The sequence below is a fragment of the Engystomops pustulosus genome, chromosome 3 (assembly GCF_040894005.1).
Source record: "Engystomops pustulosus chromosome 3, aEngPut4.maternal, whole genome shotgun sequence".
Lineage (NCBI taxonomy): Eukaryota > Metazoa > Chordata > Amphibia > Anura > Leptodactylidae > Engystomops > Engystomops pustulosus.
Genome location: NC_092413.1, coordinates 112,007,773 through 112,029,920, shown reverse-complemented (window position 1 = coordinate 112,029,920; position 22,148 = coordinate 112,007,773). Strand labels below are relative to the sequence as shown.

Sequence of the window (22,148 nt, the reverse complement as noted above, 5' to 3'; positions counted from 1 at the left end):
CAACATTTACACTCTCAAAAATGCCTAAACAAAAACCAAGACATATTTGGTTGCTATCCACAAATGTGTTTAAAAAAATATAACACACTTAATAAAAAGCTCATATTCTGTTAAAATCATTTTTTTTCCAGAAATCACCATGTAAACAAGAATAACACACTACCATCTTCATGCAACTTTGCAGCAAACAGCAATAAAATGCAAAATTGCATGAAAATGTAAAATTTCTTCGAAAATATGTACACATCCAGAATACTTATATGAAGAAAATATACTTTCCTAAATCAGCAAGATATGAGGAGATCATGCAGACCCCACATGTGTATATTCACCAAAATATGCAGGAAAAGGAACGTTGAAAATTGCACTGAGCTTCACACAGATCTATTATTGTATGCTCCCTTACACAGTGGTAACCCAAGTAAATAACTATATAACCATAAACTTAGCTAATGAGATAACAAAAATCACGTTTAGATGTGCGCCATTGTATTAGCCGCACAATAACAGAACCCTCCATGGTCCATAAGAATTTCAGTGAGAATGTCATAACAGAGGTATAAATAATGGAGAATGGTGTGAAATAAAAACTTTATTCGGTAACGTGTGTGTGTTTTTGGTGTTACATATAGCTTTATGGACATGTTCTGGGTTGTGGTGTTAATATAAAGCCACATTACCTGAGTGAAGTTGGCCCCCCACCTTGTTCAAATCAAATAAAATTGGTGTCAAATGTTTGTGCTGGTTTGTGCAGCAGAAATTTTCATTTGTGCCACTATCGTTTTTAAGATATTAATGAAAGTTTCTAGAGGTCATCAGAGGACAACCAGCCCCCCCCCCCCACATTGCCCAAATCAAACAAAACTGGTGCCAAACAATTCTGCTACATTTGTACTGGTTTGTGCTGCTCAAATTTTTGTTTGTGCTGTTTTTGTTTTGAATATATGAACAAAAAATTAAAGGTCAAAAGTTGAACCAGTCCCCCCTCCACACATTAACCGAATCAAACAAAACTGGTGTCAAACTTTAGTGCTTGGTTTGTGCAGCAAAAATTTTCATTTGTGCTATCATTTTTAATATATTCATACTTTTTTCCAGAGGTCATCAGAGTTCATTTCTTCCAAAGTACAATGTGTTTGCTAGCTCCCCCTTGTGATCAAATCAGGGAAGTGTCACTTGGTTTGTTTTTTACCAGTTCATTGGTTGCCATGGGCAACTAAGAATATTCTGACTTTCAGACAGCTTGATAAATCTGCCCCATTAACTGTTAAAGTGCCGTCACGTGTTATTTTTATGTATAAAAGTTGCACCTGAAATCCCCACTTTAAACCTGAATATCTCCAATTTTTTGTAGCCTAGACACACAATTTTAGATTTATTTGAAAGAAGAGATTCTCCTCTTTAAGGGGCCCTGGGCAAATTCCCACTTTGCTTACCCATAATGCCGGCCGTGCATACCACTTACTTGCCTATGGAACGCTACTGCACAGAGCCACTGCACAGACACAAACAAGGTAACACGGCTTAGCGAAAATTCACCTCTCTAGAGTTATGGGAACACAAGCACAAGGATAAACTTATTAAAGGACTACTTAATATGCAAAATAAGCAAAATAGTTCTTAATAGTTACAAAAATTGTGAAATAACAGACATACATAAAAGCGAACAGTGAATTAGCATAGAGATCCTCGGGGGAGAAACCGTTGAAAAAAACCTGGACAGATCCACAAACTTAATGCATCTCCCGAACTGACCAGAATTCAATGCTGGTATTTTACTTCTAACTAACCACCTAATCTGACCCATTGGTCATGTGAGAGGGGAGTGGCTACACCTGAATCAAGGTAGAAAGTTGGGGACATATTTCCAAATTATGTCGTCTCACATGGATCTCCGGAGAAGAAGATATGCCCAGCATATTTCCCAGCATGAATTAACAAATATAACAATACCAAACACCATTGTGAAATGTTGGCCCAATGGTCTTATACCTATTTTCTGGGCTCCCAAACCCCAGGTGCTCGACACCCCAGGACAAGCAGAGGATGCTGATCACAGATTTGTTGACCAGAAATTGAAATATTTGATTTATGACTTTTCTTTGAAGTATAATTTTGTCATGTTCTAAAGTAGCCATTTTAAGACACATGGTCAACCATGAGGGGGCTTGGAGCCACCAAGTCTGTACTAATTCATGGGACACAGGAAGCCAATTTACATTTCTATTGAAGGGACACAGGAAACCAATTACAAATTCTATTATTAGGACAGGAAACTCAGAGGGGGAGTTGGGGCAGTTGGTCTACTGACCAGGTGCTAATTACATTATCTTATAGGGGAAAGGTAGCTTCCCCTTAGCACCTATCATAAGAGGGGGCCTCATAACCCATAATTTATCACAGATGTGTTGATGCCTTCAGAAATGTAAAGATCTGATGAACTGACCTACAGTTAAATATCAATGTGCTAAATGGCAAGGAGTGGTACCTATAGAATGCCATATAAATCTAATGAACTGACACAACAGCCCTTATAGAGTTATATGTGCCATGGGTGTCCCTGCGATCCATAGCACGGGCACACCCAAGTCCCTCTTGGTGGAGCTGCTCCCCCTGGCCCGCACTCACCTGTCCACGCTCCAGCTCCCTTCCCAGATAGGCTGCACACACATCCCAGCTCCCTAGGGTGAGCGTGCCCCGACTCTCGAACAATTAAAGGGGCAGCACACGGCTGATTGGTGCTGACACTTCCAGGTTTTCCATAAAGGCTGACTGTTCCCATCATTCCCCGCCGGATCTTTGAGCTATTGTGATAAGAGAAAGCTTCCATTGCTGTTCCTGTGTTCCGTTCCTTGCCCGTTCCTGTGTGATTTACTGTTGTCGACCGCGGACACGACTTTTGCATCTCGGCCGTCTGCCCGGACTGCCTGCTTGTACCTGACTCCGAGACTGTCTACTGTATCTGTACCTTGACCTTGGCTGGTATCCCGGGCTAGTTGCACCTGTGGAATGAACTAGTGGCACCCCGCCACAGCAAGTCCATCCCACTTTGCGGCGGGTTCTGGTGAAGACCAGGTGCCATTTACCCAATGGTGCAGGCCACCCTAACTCTAATGGGTCTTACCATACCAATATACAATACTGTTAGAGATTTTTATCTAGGGCTTACTTCATGTTGTACAGGTGATTTTCATAGTTTCATAGTTTATACGGTTGAAAAAAAGACTCTTGTACATCAAGTTCAACCAAGGAAGGGTAGGGATTGGATGAGGAAGGGATTTAGGGGAAACAATTCTATATAGCATAACAATCAATGTTATTTAGGTGTAAAAAGGCATCTAGACCCTTCTTGAAGCTCTCTGCTGTACCTGCTGTGACCAGCGCCTGAGGCAGGCTATTCCACAGATTGACAGTTCTCATAGTAAAAAAGCCCTGTCGCCTCCAGTGATTAAACCTTGATTTCTCCAAACGGAGACAGTGGCCCCTCATCTTTTGATTTGATTTAATCTGAAACAACTTACCACCATATTTTTTGTATGGACCATTCATATATTTATATAAATTAATCTTGTCCCCTCGTAGTCATCTCTTTTCCAGACTAAATAAATCTAGTTGTTTTAATCTTTCCTCATAACTGAGACCCTCCATACCCCTTATCATTTTTGTGGCTCTACGTTGAACCCTCTCCATCTCCAGGGCATCCTTTTTATGGACCGGTGCCCAGAAATGGACAGCATATTCCAGGTGTGGCTGAACCAGTGCCTTGTACAGTGGTAATATTACATCCCTATCACAAGAGTCCATACCACTTTTGATACATGACAAATTCCTACTTTTCAAATTAAATATTTCATGGCTCCCGGTACCAGGAGGAGAGAACAAACCCAAGGCACACAGTCTCTTAGTGTATATAAAGATCTTCTCCCTCGTTTAATCTCTCAAATGCATACTATCACAGACAGAAGAGTCATCAAGGAGGCATGAATAGAATACTTCAATGCTATTAGCCATAATGAATTTACCAGCACATTTCTCAGAAAAGGATAATAGACCTTGTTCACAGACATGTTTATACTAATTTCCCTGAGAAGAAGGAGATAAACTGGCTCCAGAATCAAAATATAATGCAGCATGAAGGACAGACTGGCTTCTCATAAAATGTCAAAGAGAATTAGTTGGCAGGTGAGCAAACAGGTTACATAAAATGAAGTTTGAATCATAACATTAACTGGACAGTGCTTTGACCCCCAGCGTGACCCCTGGCTAATTCTTAAAATGGTGGACAGTAGTCAAGATGGCGTCCTAAACCAGTGCGATCTCCTTAACAATACCCATTGCTGATGTAGGGCTGGAAGGGAATCTTCAGACCTGTTCAAATTGGCGCTGCAGGGTGTGTGTACCTTTTCCCGCGAGTACTGACATGCTTCTGTAAAGACCGTACTGTACATATATGGGTGCACCACTTGATTTTGTATGTCTATGTGTCTGTGCGCTAGATTCTCATATGTATGCTCAGAATAAACATTGAAATTGCGATGCGACACACTGCACATGAGCAGCTTTCCTGGTTGCCTTGACCAGTCTTGCAAACTTGCCCAGCCACCCGGAAGTGACGGGTAGTAGTTCCGGTTCGCCAGGGCTTGTGGCACAGGCGCTTACGGCTGTGGCGCCGTGCCGCACTCAGCGTTAACCACCTGCCCAATCGGCAGGTGGTATGTCACGGGGAGGCGGGACGGGCAGTATATTATAACATTAATCGTATAGAGGTATGACGTCACACGCCAGTCAACATCCTGTGTGAACACACGGCTTTATCAGTGGGTGGAGGTATTCCTTCCCCTCTGCCATCTCGCTTACAACGTGATGGGACACCTGATCTTAGGTAAGAAGACTGATAGTTTGGATCGACTACTAAGGTTTATCTGATGATTCAGACTGATTAGCATATTCTTCACATTTATTTACAGGGCTTTGTTGACACTTTAATCAATCTCCCTCTGATGAGACCTCTGTCGAAACGCGCCAGGGAGGTGCTTCTTTCTACAGACACGGGACAGTGTTGGGGACTGCCCTTGTTAGGGCGGGAGTCTTGTGGGTGATAGGGTCAGTGGTTGAGGGCTGTACACACCCCCTGCAGAACCAATTTGAACAGGTCTGAAGATTCCCTCCCAGCCCTACATCAGCGATGGTTATTGTATATTGGTATGGTAAGACACATTAGAGTTAGGGTGGCCTGCACCATTGGATAAGAGGACTGCAGTATTTACTCTTTGGTGTATGTGTTACCCCTGTCCTTCCTATACAGCTCAATCTATTCTGAAATACTTTAGTTAAGATATTGCCGTTTCTTCTTCGTATTGTATATCTTATCTTTGCATTTATACGTATTGGTGAATAGGGGTGTTGTTTAGCTTCGCTCTTGCAAGTAGAAGAAGGATTTTAATATTTACTTAATAAACTTTACATTTTAGGTATTAGCATATTGCTGTAGCTTTCTGTAACCCTTGTGGTAATTATACTGTATACATTTTTGTATACTTTGGTGCCACTTAACAGCTTTTTCAGTTTGATATATCTAATAACTGATATAATATTTCAGGATTGAAATTAGGTTTATTGTACTTACAGAAAATGTGCAATATGCATTAAAACTAAATTTAACAGGTATGGGCACCCTTATCATTTGCTTGATTTGAATACTCCTAACTACTTTTTACTGAGTTACTGAAGCACTAAATTGGTTTGGTAACCTCATTGAGCTTTGAACTTCATAGCCAGGTGTATCCAATCATGAGAAAAGGTATTTAAGGTGGCCACTTGCAAGTTGTTCTCCTATTTGAATCTCCTCTTAGGAGTGGCATTATGGGTTCCTCAAAACTACTCTCAAATGATCTGAAAACAAAGATTGTTCAACATAGTTCAGGGGAAGGATACAAAAGGTTGTCTCAGAGATTTAACCTGTCAGTTTCCACTGTGAGGAACATAGTAAGGCAATGGAAGACCACATGGACAGTTCTTGTTAAGTCCAGAAGTGGCAGGCTAAGAAAAATATCAGAAAGGCACAGAAGAAGAATGGTGAGAACAGTCAAGGACAATCCACAGACCACCTCCAAAGACCTGCAGCATCATCTTGCTGCAGATGGTGTCACTGTGCATCTGTGAACAATACAGTGCACTTTGCACAAGGAGAAGCTGTACGGGAGAGTGATGCAAAAACTTTCCTTCTACGTGTTGCCACCTCATCTGTCTTCCTGGGTCTTCCATGGCTGCGACTCCATGCTCTGGTCCGCAACTGGAAAACGGGGGAAATCATGCGTTAGGGACCCGAATGCCACTCACGGTGCATGGTGACACCTCTACCTGTCCTGACTTCTTCTGTGTTTTCCAACTCTCTGGAGGGTCTGCCAGCATGCTACTGGGCCTTTGCCAATGTTTCTTCCAAAAAACAGGCAGAGACTTTGCCACTGCATCGTACCTATAATTCCTCCTGGATCTCCTGGAGGCCGTGTCTACCCTCTCTTTGTTTCTGAGATGGCTGCCATGTCTGAGTACATTAAAGAGAACCTGCAAAGAGGTTTCATATGCAAGCCTTCCTCTCCAGCTGGTGCAAGGTTCTCTTTTGTAACCAAGAAGGATGGCTCCTTGTACCCCTGCATAGACTGGCGCGGGCTGAACAAGGTCATGGTTAAAAACTCCTACCCCCTGCCATTCATTACGGAACTCTTTGATCAGCTACAGTGGCCATGCCCAGAAGGTCTACAAGCCATACAGAGGTTCCTGGGTTTTGCAAACCATTATCGGTGGTTAATTCCGCATTTTTCCACTCCAGAAAGGGCCTGAGGGCCGAACTCTCACATGCGGCTTCTTTTCCAGGACGTTTTCACCCGCTGAGAGGAATTATTCTTTTGGTGACAGAGGACTATTGCTCTGGAGGAGTGGTGGTATCTATTGGAGGAAGCTCTCCATCCCGTTTGTGTGTACACCGACCACAAGAACCTTCTGTACCTCCAGACAGCCCAGCGCCTAAATCCCAAACAAGCCAGTTGGTCATTGTTCTTCTCACGCTTCAACTTGCTGATCCATTTCCGTCTTGCGGATAAGAATATCACGGCTGATGCTTTGGATGTTGTTGGAGAAGAGCCAGTTCCTCGGCATATCATCTCGCCTGAAAAACTTGTTGTTCAAAGTCTCTTCCAGATAACATGCTCTACTTTTTCCCCATGTACATTGCGGAATGCCGTCGGATCACCATTGTCGTCTGTGGGGACAAATATGCGGCCACATATACATCCCCACAGACAAGTGTCTGAATGTACCCTTATTTATACTGTAAGGAGGCATCAAGGAGACACAGTAGTGGGATATATTATATTTATGGACATGTTATAGTGGCATTATTCACATGTACTGTATAAGGGAAATAACAGATGTGTAATTGCAAAGAATTTTATAACAATGAATTAAAATATGTAGGTAATTAGCTGTCTAGTATACAACAGAAGGAAGCTATGGATGAACTGGCAAGATGCTCCCTATAGAATGCACAGGTAGAAAGGCAGTTATTTTGGTTTTGTTATACCATAGGCTACATGAGGACATCTGGTGTTTTTAGCTGTGTGGAAAAGGAAATCAACCACCAGGATCAAATATTGTAAACCAAGCACACTTACATACTGGTGTGTGCCACCTCGACAGGATCCACTCAGTTAACATCCATGTAACCCAAAGCCCCTCAGGCTGAATTTTTATTGACTATTTTTGTAAAAACAAGGGTAAAAGAAGCTCAAGAAGAGCACATCCTGCCAGATGGGACACACACCTGCATGTATGTGTGCTTGGTTTACAATCCTTCATCCTTGTGGTGATTTTCCTTCAACAGCTAGTTTACAGACCCATGTATTTCACTCAAATTGCTCTGGTTTTCACAGCTTCATATGTAAGTCAACTGTCTGGGATACAAATTTTGACTCAGGTCCTGTTCCTGGACAGTGTTTATTTTGTACAGGCATCGGTGTGTGAGTGGATTTCACATGACAATGATGCATGGGCCCCAAAAGAATGGACCACATGTTCATTGCTTGTGTCTTGTGACATGCACACATTTGCCAAAGCAGAACTTTTGGACCAGGGCTTTTGAAAACAATTTGCATATGGACAATCTGCATATGAGCTGCATCACCAATTCTTTTCAACTACCTTCAGTTTAGCTGGTATGATAGAGGACAACAGGTTGATAGGATGTAATTTCTGCAAAAATGTATATGTAATATTTTTTTCCATCAGCAAAACATCAGGCATCATTGTCATGATGGATATGAGGTTGATCATAGCTCCACCATCTATACTGTGATAGGCTACATTAGCAGCTTCCCTTCTGCTCATTACATCAAGTCTACAAATAGGCATATAGAATCAGACCATATATACTCAAGTATAAGCGGACCTGAGTATAAGCCGAGGCACCTTATTTTAACACAAAAAACTGGGAAAGCCCCCTGTAGTGTACAGCCTGCCAGCCCCCTGGAATATATAGCCAGCTTGAACCCTGGAATATGTAGCCTGCAAAAAAAAAAAAAAAAACGTGTACTCACCTTCCAACGAGCCCCCAGCAAGTCCTGTTCAATTGCTCGATGCTCCAGTATCTTCTCCATGTCCCTGGGCCATCCGTCGCAGGGATCGTGACGTCAGCCACTGGCTGACATCATACCGTGTGCCGCTGATGTCACAATCCCTGCGATGGACAGCGCGGGGACATGGAGAAGATACTCCGGTATGTTAGGGTTTTTTAGCACATTTTTTTGTGCTAAAAATTCTACCTGTACTCGGGTATATACGGTACTACATTATATATCTATTTCATTTTATGTCAATGAAACATGAATTGCTGTTTCCTTTAAATAATGTTTATTACATATGTTGTGCATATCATTGGATTAGATCATCCTGAAATAATGAATATAAAATATTCTGTATACCAAGAACAGTTAGGAAATTGAAATGGATTCCTTGAATTGTATTAAATACTGCTGCTGAGATGTTCTTTTTTTCTAATTACTACTTCTATAGCTGATATAAAAAAAAACCTATTGAATATATCAGCTTAGCCTCTTGGTTAATTTGATGCATCTTCGCAAAAGCTGCTGCTATAGTGACAGGGATATGGCCCCATCTCTTCTCACCCCCTCCATCTCAGTGCTCACTGGCTGGAATGAACATCACCCTGGACATTGCCTTATCATCCTCCTCATCAGTGGCAGTGTGACCGAGGAGCTTGATATGCTCATCACGTCTTCTCATCACTCCCTCCTCTATATCCAGCTGTCACATCCAGCAAGGGGAGGCAGCTTGCCCTGCTCTCATCTTGCTCTGATAGGTGACTCCAGCTTTTGTATCAGGCTGAGATTAAACATTAGGAAGTGGAAAAATGTCTTAAAAGATATGTCTACAATATCAGCAAACTGGCACATAATAATGAAATATACAGTCACCTCTGCCAACTAGAACACATGGACATTAGGGCAAGAGCAGCATTTTATAGTCATGGTATATAGATTGTGGGGCTTATGTTTCTATATATGGGGTCAGTGTCACTGATGAAATAGTAAAGAGAACATTCAAGCTATTATTTGTTTCTTATGTGCTAAGAAGTTGCCGAAAAAATGTACAGACTTTTCAGATCTTATGATATTTAATTTGGTCTTTCCCATACCAGATAGATAGATAGAAAAAAGAAGAGGTTCACAGCAGCACAATGTTGATGAACCCATATGCACAATGGTGGTTCTATGTCTCAAATCTCAGGACAGTTGAGCTACTGTAGTATGGCAGGATATAGTAGGATCAATCAGACAACCTAGGATTAAACTTTTTTTTTTTAATACTATTTTTAAGATCCACTAGGGTAATTTAACTGAGGGGGTCTGAAAATTAGTAAAAAATAAAGAAATAAATTTAAAAAACATAAAAATTCTAATTACCCCGTTCCCTAGAACTCATATTAATATAAATAAACTGGAAAAATCATAAACATGTTCGGTATTGTCTCATCCCAAAATGTCCAATCTATCAAAATATAATAATTGTTATTCCTGGGGTTTAACCTTGTATAGTCGAAAATGCCACATTCTTTCCATTTCGCAAACTATAAAAAAATTAAATAAAAAGTGATCAAAAGGCCGTAAAGTCCTCAAAATGGTAGCATTGACCATATCATCAAAAGTCACAAGAACTGAAGTATGAAAAAGTTATTAGCGTCGGAAGATGGCAAAATGGAGATTTTTTTTTTTTGCTCTGGAGGTTTTATTTTTTGCAAATGTTTGAAAGCATTATAAAACCTATATTTACAGACTGCCAGGTGATGTCACTAGCAGTCTGAATGATATTGGGGAGGACCCGGCTACAAATAATATATAGAGGATGTGAATAAATGATTGGCCCTGGGAGCTAAGGGGCGCTCAGGCGACATAAGCCTGATTAGCATATAGAATATGGGGGAAATATATCATAAGTCTTTTAGAGTAGAACCATTCTAGTTCCTCATGGCAACCAATCAGAGCTCAGCTTTCATTTCCCCACAGATGTTTATAAAAATTAAATCTGAGCTCTGATTGGTTTCCATTAGCAATTAGAACAGTTTTACCTCAGAAACTTGATGATAAATCTCCCCCTATAAATTTATCATAGATAATAGTCTATCTGATGGTAGATGTCCTTTATTAATGTCCCTTCCATGTGCTAGCTCTAGAATATCAGTCACATTTATTTCTGTATCTGCTCAGAAAGAGGAGAGGTAAGTTGGGTTTGCCGGTAAGTTATCACTTCATAACTGGATCCATTCCCATGAAGCTGCTCCCTCATGCACAGCATCCAGATGTGTCCAGCACGACTCGGAGGAGATTTTGGCAGCTGGGAGCTCCTCCTTCTGCTCCACACAAGGAGCTTTCTCTGTGTTTTCCTCCTCCCTCTCTTTCACGTCCAGTCACAGATACACACAGAGAGAGACAGCACTACACACTCACACACCCCCTCACACATACACAAAGCAACAAGCGGACTAATGCAGGCAGAGCCCGCGGCAGAAGATGGCTGACCTGACAGCAGCCTGGCACCCCGAGCCCTCCCTCCTCACACACTCCCTGACGTCTTTCACCTCTAGATAGACGGGGAATAGCCACCATCCCAGCAGTTCTCTCATACTGCTCCCGCAGCCATTTCAGCAGCGCAAACTATAGAAAAAATGGCAGAAATGGAAAAAGAGGGGAGACCACCAGAAAATAAACGGAGCAGGAAGCCTGCCCACCCCGTGAAGAGGGAGATCAACGAGGAGATGAAGGTAAGGGGCACTTTCCTATGATAGCAGAATGGCATATTGTGCAGGATGCAATGAATGTCTCAGCCCCGCCTCCTCCTGGGCTCAGGACACATTCACACACACAGGTCCTGTCACTGAGCGACCAGCGATTCATGTCACTGAGCATGGGCTCCATGCTGCTCTGCCTACAGTCACCTCACCTATAGACAAACCACTCCATTATAGTCTTCAATGCATTGCCATCTCTATAGAAAACACCTACAACAGAGTTTGAGGACCTATTTAAGGGTAGAAAGTACCTTCCATATAGAGGAAGCGCCTCACTTAGTTGGATGCAGTGTGTCTTCCCCCAGTTAGCTGTAATACACCCAATCTGACTTGTCCTTGCTATAGTATTTTCTATAGTGTTTTCATTGTTTTATGTGTACGATAGATCCCAGGGGAGTGTTGTGTACAGTAGACCTGCACAGCCATGGACACCCAGATGTTCTCCAGAGGGTGCTCTCAATCTGGTCCTTCAGATGCTGCACCGCAGTGAGAGGAAAACCATTGTGTACAATTCTTATAATACAGTACATGATCCAATACACCCAAAACGTAAACTTCTAAACTTTAAAAGATTGTAAATACTGGATTTACCAACAAAAAAAAAAGAAAGCTTCCACTAGAAGGAATGTGCATGGCAGTCAATTTTTTTCATACACCACTTGACAATTAATCATCTCTCTGACCAGAAGGCCCAGCTTTCACTTGTAGACTTAATATCTGTCTTTCCTGATTGAAAATCTATGTAACTTTCTGATAGCAAATGTGGCATTTCCATTCCAAATCAGTGATCCTTGGTATTTTTCAGTTTTCAGGTTGCACATCGTCTAAAGTGGACAGGCATTTCTCCACATCAACTCAGAGGGTCTGTTTTATTTTATTGCATACAAAACATAAGCTATAATTGAAATGGTTAATTGCCTTCCTGAACCCCCCCTCCCCCTCCTCCAGGGCTGCCTAAATCTATCACATTGTCATTGGCTGCTCTAAGCCATCGCTTAATGTGATCTATATGGATTGCAGCTTTTAACATAGGTTCTAGAATTACAAATTAGCTAATTTTAATCAAAACATGTGAAATGTTATCCTGGCTGGATATAAAGGCTGACTGTGCTGGATCCTCTGGGTTTGTTTTGTTTATTTTGGCTGCAGGCACTCTCAGTGGTTTGGGAGATAGTTGTTCTTCATAGCAGATGTTTGTCTGAACTAGTGGGGATGAAACAAAAACAACATTGTAAGGGGGAAAATTACACTATTTATAACTGATGCTTTAGTTTTGAGGACTAAACCTTATAGTGGCTTAGAGACTTTCCTTCGTCTCCTCTAATGTTACCTTCCATCATCAACTTGTAGTAGCCATGATGAGAGGAAGACATCTTTCCAGTATATTAACTGCAATAATATACAACTTTTTGGGAAGGACGTTTATTATTGCTGTTCATAGTATAGAACAGGGAATATAAAGTGTGCAGAATAACCATTGCATTAGTTAGCAGCAAATTTAGCATAGGGTGACAGGGCGACTTTGGCTAAGACACAAATTACATGGCCAAATATCGTAATTCAGCACTCTTTTTTTGTAGTACTGAATTTGATTGCTTTGTAACCTATATGTTGGCAAAATTCTACCAATTTTACATCTCTAACGACTCCAACAACTTGGGAGATACAATAGGACCACATTCACTTTAAATAGTTATTATATATGCAATATCACACTGTGATCATTGGCCGCATTGCACGTCATTGGCTGGAAAAGCTGTGTGACAATTTAATGGAAGCCATATTGGTGGTCTAGGAGCTTTTCTAAGCACACATATTTTTCAGAGATGGCTGCATAGAATAAAAATCAACTTATCTTTGTAAATATTTTATATTACTGAATGCTTATTTAGATACTAAACTAGCTATAAAGTACATATATTGTGCTATTTTAACTTGCTTTTGTCAGGATCCACAGTGGCATGAAATCACACATGTATTGATGTCACAGCTGAAATGTAACTTCTGTTGTTCCCTATAGAAAGAAAATTAAAAACATTGGAAACAATCTGTCCATATCCGAGTTTTTGCACTAATGGTTTGCAAGGTTTTGTGAAAAATTTCTACACCTAGCAAACACTTGACTTAATGTAGCCCCAGTCTAACTGTAAGATGACTACAAACATAAAGTGGGCATAGCTTGTGTATACACTGAATTTTTTTCTGTGTCTCTAAATACAGCAAGCACATGCAGTGCATTAATAGTAAAATGAGTTTGATACAAAATGTCAAGAAGGACACAATGTGCTCTTGTGTAGTTTCATATCTGTAATGTTCAAACAGCCTGGGTATGTTTCCCTTCATCTGAGCAGCTTTCATCTGGACTAGTGTAAAATAAGCCCTGGTAAGTAATCACTGCAGAGCAGAAAGAAAGGAATGTATACAGCAATAGACGGTCTAAGCTGTAAAAACTGAAATCTGAGCACTGGCCACAGATCGGGTATCAAGGCTTTAAGGTAGGGGAAATGAAAGAAATGAAGGAGAGGGAAACACGAGAGTGGGAATGGAAAAGTCAGCTTGGAAAGTAAAGGGGTAGGAGGAGGCCCTCCTCGGGGAAATTTGGCCCAGGGATTAGGGAATTTTATCATGGTGTACAGTGACCTACTCATGTTTCAAACCACATTGGATTGAATTGCCTTTCCCTGCTAACAGAAGAAAAAGAGCTGGTGTGCACACTGATTCTCAGTCTACCTCCTCACAGTCATAAAAGGCTATGACTTTTTATTAACCCCTCCAAACTCTTTCCAGAAGAGAACAAGTTAATTGGTGACTGTCAGCTTCTCCAGACATAGTAATGACAGTGACAAATAATTGGAAAACTATATGATGTAACACTGAGTTTATGCATTCAGACTCTGCTCAGATGTCAAGACTTAGCTGGAGTCTGTGATTTGGGTATTTTATTCACCCATTCGGTTATACACTATTTCCTGCTATCAGTAATACACACTTCAATCTACAACTTCTCATGCATATTACAATTAATGCCAGTTCTAGGTTCACACAAATTGCCGTTTTGGAGCTATTTTTGCTCCTTTTTCTAGCCAAAAGAACCCTTACCCGCTCTTCTAGCATACCTGTTGTTACTGGCTTAAGTCAAGGGAGGAAAGGTTGAGCAACTACAGTCGCAAGCGAACTGAGTAGCAGAAACAACAAGAGCCTGAAAGGGGAAATATTCTATACTTCATATTTGTCCTATGTGTCATCGCCATATGAGGTCCACTCACAAGCTGATGGCAGATGGAAAGGACTGCCTTAGCTGAAGGAATAGGACCTGCTCTATCATTTGGAGTTCAGGTAGTCAGCTCATACATGGGACCATGGAAATCCTAGAGATAAATGTGGACGTATGGTAGCCATTGAAATAACAGCCATTGAAATAAACACATCAAAAACAACTTTTGTGTGCAAGAAGCCTTAAAAAGATATTCCTCTCTTATAATGGCTTAGTGGTTAAAGGGGTTATCCGGGTTTAAATTTTTTTTTATGTCCGGGCTGGGGAAGGCTAGTTAAACATAATAAACATGTACTTACCCCCTCCGGCGCAGCCGTTGTCCCGCGCCGCGGTCCCTTCGATCCGTGCCCCTGTTTGTTTACAGGGGCACGGAAGCTGCGCACAGGGAGCTTCCGGTCCACGATGTGGACGGCTCCTCCCATGCGTCCCTATCTCTCAGCGTTGTAAGCACTGAGAGATGGTGCGCATGGGAGCTTCCGGCCGGCCGGAAGCTCCCTGTGCGCCGGTGTAATGAAACCGGCGCACAGAGAAGACGGGCCGCGGCGCGGGACATCGGCAGCACCGGAGGAGGTAAGTACATGTTTATTATGTTTAACTAGCCCTCCCCAGCCCGGACATAAAAAAAAATTTAAACCCGGATAACCCCTTTAACACTACAGCCTTGCAGTGCTGGGGACCATTGTCAACACCTGCAAAGAGTTTGTATGTTCTCTCCGTGTTTGCTGGTTTCGTCCAACATGCCAAAACATACTAATTGGTTGATTAGATTGTGAGCCCCATTGGGGACAGCTCTGGCAAGCTCTGTGCAGCGCTGTAGAATCTGTATGCGCTGTATAAATAATAATTGTTATTAAGGATTAGAGCCCCCACCTGTGAATGTGCATGCAAAGATAACTGCAGATGACCAATTCCACTTCTTTGGGGCCAAGGCACAGATCTCTGCACAGTAATGCTCTGTGTGAAAGAGAGCATTGAAGGAACACAGCACAACAGCAGTGGTATCCCAGAGGTACGCCAACCCTCTATAATGTGCTAACTCTTTGAGGTGTCCATTAACATGCCAGTCTGCTTGATACCAACCAATATTACAGTGTGCATAATCCTTTCCATTGGTCAATTAAACAGTTTACTGGACCCATATTAATCTTTTTCCTTTGTTTAGTAATCATCAGATGAGAAATTATGCATTGAAGTCAATGCAAGGTTTTTTGTGAGAAAGATGAATTCACATTGTTGCAAAATAACTTTTGTGCAGATGAATATTCCCGCCCTATAGTCACGGCCACCTTTAGCGTGAGAAAGTAGAAGCGCCCCCTGATATCCATTTGGAAATGATGTCTGTTTTATATCTGACATGGCAGTTTCACTTGTTGCCTTTTCAGACTGATGGATATTATGTTTCATTAGCTTATCATTTGTGTAATGTACATGACAGTTGTTGCAAATATTAATGTGATACAATACAACACTGTGTTCAAAAGTGCATGACTCTGCATAGTTTCTTCATATTCAATTTCAATTGGAGAATCATAAAAAATATGTTTACCTTACGGTGACCTTTATCACATTTCTCCCCCTCAGCTAGCTCCTTGCTGCCCCTGTTGCTTTTTTTTACTCCTCATAGCTGTCACAGAATTGGAAGAAAAATGTAACATATTGGTTATGTCTTTCATAATATTAGTGTTAAAGAGATCTGTATAGTGATTCTAATAAATGGGCAATAGAAATTAATTTTATTGTATACCCTGGGTTGATTTCTGTCACCCATTTCTTAGTTTGTGATTTTGGGAAAGTTGTGTGACAACCAATATGTACACTACTATTGAAAATTGCAATGTGAAAGTATGACCAGTAATGATGAATACCCCATTGTGGGTTGTAACTGTGACTAAGAAATTATGCAGCTGTAGAGAAGATGTCACATTAAAAGGGTATTCTAAATAAATGTGGAGTATGTGATAGGAACTGCAACATAATACAAGTGAATGGGGCTATGTAGTACTTGTGTTCCATACAAAATTATAGTAGTGGAGCATCTTTTTTCGTAATACTTAGTTGTGTCATTCCTCTGTTATTCCTTGTAGAAATTTATGAGTAAAGTACCCCTTCCATCTCCACCCGCCCAAGATGGGTAGCAAACTTCCCCCTGTTTGTGACACATTCAGGTGCATTAGGCCTTATAGTTTGCAGTGACATAGCTACAACCCAGAGGTTTAAAGGGGTTGTCCGAGACCAAGTAAAAAAAACTGTTGGCCTAGAGGGTGGGCTCTGCTCTGACCAGCCAGGCACTCCCACCCGACCACTATCCTAGAGCTGTATCATGTGTTTGGACATGGTAATGGGTGGGTGTGCCTGGCCCACCAGAAGCTGCAAGAGCAGAGCTTCCATGCCCCTGTAAACAAACAGTGGCAAGGCCGGGAGAGAGTGCAGTGCGGGACAGCAGGAGCATCAAACGAGGTAGGTACTTTTTTTTTTTTTTGCAGCCCACCCCGGACACTTAAAGAGGACCCGTTACAAGATTTTGACTAACTCTGCCTACTGAAAAAGGGTTACAAGTCCTCCCTATATCAACTAAAATTAGGTGCCATTGAGGCCCTGTACCTTAATTACAGATGTTTTTCTGATATGCAAATTAGCTTTTCAGAATCATCGCTGGCAGAGAGCCTGAGAGAGGAGAAGAGTCAGAGATACCAGTGAGCCACGTCCCATTATTGTGACTGACAGCTCTGTCTCTTCAAATCCCTGTTCTGCCTCTTTGTACTTAGAGACTGTCTGGTAATATTTAACTACAGACATATAAAGATCTATGTACAGATGGGAAATATTGTGTCAATCTTTTTACACGGTGCCTTGTGTTACATTCATGACATGTGACCAGTGACATCATCACAGGTACTTCAGACTTCTAAGAATAGCAAACTGTACACCATGTATGTGATTACATGAAATCACAGTGGCCTCCATGGAGGATGGAAAGGAGTAGAAGTCCATGAAGGCTGCTGTGACTTCATGTGGTCAGATACATGTATGGAGGATAGTTTGCTATTATTAAGAGGCTAAAGTACCTGAGACGATGTCACTGCTCACATAACATGAACTGTGACCAGTAAGGAGGCATTTTTAGCTTAAAGAAGGGGGTCAGTCAGTTACTAGAGCTCTATAGAAACCTGTCACTGGCTGTATATGTGGAAATGTGCTGACAGGTTCCCTTTAAGAGTGTTGCGGAGACAGTAGGGGGAGCTGACCCGCAGTAGTACGTTTGGGTGTTTTTTAGTTTCAGTCCATTTAATGAAGGTAATATGACAAAAGCATAAAATGGTGTAGTCAGACCTAGACAGGCAAATTGTTTTTTTTTTTCTGTAGCTTTAAAAACAAGAAGAACCTTTATCGTACGAATGATAGTAAGAAACAGAAGTTCAAACAAATATTAATGTTATGTCTCTCAAATGGCATATGAGTAATATGTAACAAATCATAAAGAGGTGAACATGGTTGGTATCCTTCATAAAATATGAAATTATTTATCAACACTCTGCTCCTGCGGCAAACATATTGAGCCCACTGGAGTGTATTAATTCAATAGACACAGCGCACACAGCCTGGGAAGTGCTCTGGGCAATTTTCATTTCCAGCTGAAGATAATGGGGACTATGGTTTAGAAATGGTGGTCTTCTCGGCACAGGACGACTAATCACGGCAAGGATTCACATGATAGTAGTCTGAGGATAGAAGCTGCTCTAGGAAACAGTATATTCTTTTCCTGTGCTGTAAAGACCAGCTGCAAGCTGAATTGTCTAGAAGAAGCCTATATGTTATCATAATATATGCACATTTCTTTCTGTATGTTTATATGGCTCCTTTGCTTCATTTTTCCTGTATGGTGACTGCTTGTGAATTGCTACAGGCGTAATTTTTCATGAGGATCTGTCACTTTCGTTTGCATCATTCTGACATTTTAGTTTTGGTGACAGAAAAGGTTATTAGTATACAGAGCAGTAGAAAAGGAGGGGTTGTGTTCTTGTATAGTAATATGATAATGTTCTTCAAGTCAGAGAGCTTATCCATGTAACCATTATTGATAAAGAATGGACATTGAAGTGGTTGTACAATTAATCATTAAAGAAATGATTTGGCTTATCAATATTGCGCTGTTTCTCGTGGGCTCAGACATTTATAGAGCACAGTCACATACAAGCTATGCTCTTATAGATAACACCAAGCATGCCACCCCCCAAAACTCTGTAGTAAATCTTTTCATAGAGTCTGCTATGAAAAGTCATATGATGACATGGATCTAGCAGCAGCACCAGAGGTGTTACTCGTAATACTTTTGGGATGATATTGGCTATCAATATTAGTGACTGACAAACTTAAGAATGGAAACATGGACTTCAGCCATTACACTTCTTAAAGGAAACCTACCACTTGCAAATTGTACTTCTAAGCATCACATACCGTGCACCAGCTCAGGGTGAGCTGGTGCCGGAGCATATCTTTGTTATTTTCATAAATCGCTGTAATGCTTCGGCTCACGGTGGTACACGCTCGGTTCACCATGCGCATGACCGTGCACCCGTGAAGTCACCGGCTCTCCGGCAATTCCTATTCAGGCCGCGCGCATGGTGCGCCGAGCACGTACCACCGTGCGCCAAAGCTGCTTCAAATATAAAGATTACAAGAGTGTTTAAAAGCAATACAGCGGTTTATGAGAATAACGAAGATATGCTACAGCACCAGCTCACCTGCACGGTATGTGATACTTAGAAGTACAATTTGCAAGTGGTAGGTTTCCTTTAAAGATTACTAACTTAGGGTGCTGTCTAGGATTAACACATTTCTGAAATGCAGGGGTGTTGTAAAGAAATTTATATTTATCACTCTCACCACTGGTTCAACATCAATCTCTTGTGACCACTGCAGCCTATTTCTACAGGCAGAGATTTGTGTGACGGAAGCCACTGTGCAGGGCCAGAGATCAGACGAGTCATATGTGTAGGCAGGGTCAGCTCCAGCTTTCAGTAGGCCCTTGGGTGACTGAGCCACAGTGGGCCCCTTGGCAGTAAACTCACATGGCGGCAATAAAAATTCAGAAACTAAATCTCCTGTTCCCGAAAATATTCCCTAGTTTATCATCCCAAGCAGCATCATATGGTTATTTTATATGCAGAACCCTCATTGGTATTTTATATAACGCTTCACACCCTATGAATTCATTAGATACAGCCCCTCAACTCCCATGGATTCCTTATGTACAGCCTTATGTGCCCCCCCCCCCCCAGGATATGCCCAGTGCTGGTGCTGGCCCTGTGTGCAGTTACTTTGTTGTTTCATTTCAAATAAAAATATAGTTTCAGCCCAAACATTTTGTTCTTTCAGAGACCCCTTTAAGTACCAGATGACAAAAATGCATATGTGTCTGAACCCAATTCCTGCATGGATGGGACACCTATACAATTATTCTGATTATGGCAGATTTTAAGGAATGTGTAGTATATCTGTTGGGTTTGATGCAAATAAAGCCATTTATGACCACTGTCAATTTAAAGTGTTTTTCTGGTTGGGGTACAATCCTTGGTCCAGATTTTTGATGCTCAGAGAGTGTTAATATGCATCAGTTTTATGATTCCTACCTGCCTGGTGTTTGGTGTTGCCTAGGTTGCTATTTCCTTGTGGTCATGTGTTTTTAGTTGTCGGTTACTTTAGATTAGCTACTTAACATCATTTTCCCTCACTAAATCTGTCATTTGTCTCCCAGCATACTCACTCCCCCTCCTGCTGTCAGAATTTATTGTCTTGTACTAGAGTGCTTTTCTTTATATTTATACGATGTGTAAGTAAGTGAGATGTCTTATTATCAATAAGATAGCAAAAATCAGTTCCCTGATCAGAAACAACTCAATAAATAGAGCTCTTACGTGGCAGAGGTCTAATATGATGGGACCCCCTGTAAATTAGTAAATGTAAATGTACTTTGAACCATGTCATAAAGCGAAGACTTATGTGATTGTCAGCAAAGAGTATACAGTGATCAGTAGAGTCTATATACTGAATATTGTAAATGCTAATGTTTACCTTTAGGAAATTCTAGATTTTGCGTTTATTTGTGGAATTTGGAAGTTCTTAGGCATTATTGTTGGTGCTTTATTTGTGGCATATTTTAGCAGGCTGAAGTATGATAGTGCCCACATAGTGTTTAGTTTTTTTTTAATCATAATACAGCATGCTCTATGTATGGTGTTTATATCTTGCTAATTTCATTGACTGTGAGTGTAAGTGTTGGAAGGGATTACTAGCACATGCACGCTCATGATCAGTAGCTGCTGGGTGCAGGAGAATATCAGTCCTAGCAGCATATAAAAAGCTCCAGGACATGCAGTGATGTCATGAGCATGTGACTAATCACATGCTTCACGTCATCCAATTGCATACCAGGGATGGCATGTAGCAAAGCTATTTGTGTTTGAATGTTTGAATATAGTAGAAATGTGTAAGTATGAAAGTTTGAATGCACAAATAAAGCCAGAGCTCAGGCTCAGTTCTAATGAATGACCATCAGATCCTGCACACACAGCACAGTATATATACAGTGCAACCTCTTTGCACAGGAAAGGGGTGGTCTGCAGATAGGAGGCAGCTTCCATAGAGTATACTAGCAAAAAATAAATTTTAAAAATCAGTGATTGAATAAAAAAACAGTCTTTTCCGGGGTCCTCTCAGGAAAGGTTCTCTTCTGGACAGGTGACACTATGGGGCTTATATACTAAGGGTCCCACGGCCTAATTTTCATCGGGTTTCCCGACTCTTCTGGGATTGTGCCGCACGTGATCATATTGTGTCGCAATCACACCGGCTTTCACGCAACACAAATCAGGGGCGGGCCGTCGGACGATTCAATGCATTTGGACTACGCGTGGGATTTAACATTCACATTTGTGTCACAAGCCATGCATTTACATGCACTGGGAAAAAGAAGGTGAACTCCGGCAGACCTGATTGGGCAAGCGACATATGCAGGATATGGGGTGCACGATCTTCATGAATCGCAGCAGAGTTCATCCTCGCCGGACAGTCCAGATCGAGGATTGCGCAGGGATATATATATATATATATATATATATACACACATATACACGTACTGTGACGTTGTGACGTGTTCATCTTCTTATCCCTATATATGTGTTTTATAGTGTAGATGGACATAGTATAGTAGTAGTAGTATGTACTAGATTCCTGTATGATGCAGTGCTCTGTCTCCCCTGCCTTGCTTTGCACTAGATCTCTGTACAAGCAGTAACACTAATTCTGTATCCGATTTGCGCACGCTCATGTGGATGCCCTGAGTTCTATTGGCATCATTGCCCATTGCTGTTGTCACAACTTCAGGGAAAGCTGAGAGTGTTTTATGCATTGCCTCATATTACTATTAGCCTCTGTCTCAGGTTAGTAAGTAGTCAGCAGCATGATACAGGTATCATTGGAATTGTTGTCAAAGGCTCTCTCCAGCTGTGCTAAAAC

General features: G+C 41.4%; 1 protein-coding gene across 3 annotated transcripts in view; it reads left to right on the top strand.

The window, feature by feature from the left end:
* The first annotated feature begins 10,886 nt into the window (after nt 1-10,886).
* SOBP (sine oculis binding protein homolog) overlaps nt 10,887-22,148 on the top strand; it is a 117,517-nt gene continuing 106,255 nt past the window's right edge. Inside the window, exons 1-2 of one of the 3 annotated variants that reach the window (XM_072141847.1) lie at nt 10,887-11,332; nt 12,165-12,221. In XM_072141847.1, coding sequence (XP_071997948.1) covers nt 11,237-11,332; nt 12,165-12,221 — 153 coding nt within the window. In that variant the 5' untranslated portion in view covers nt 10,887-11,236. The remainder of the gene's footprint in view (nt 11,333-12,164; nt 12,222-22,148) is intronic. The other 2 variants (XM_072141844.1, XM_072141846.1) reach the window with 2 other exon arrangements.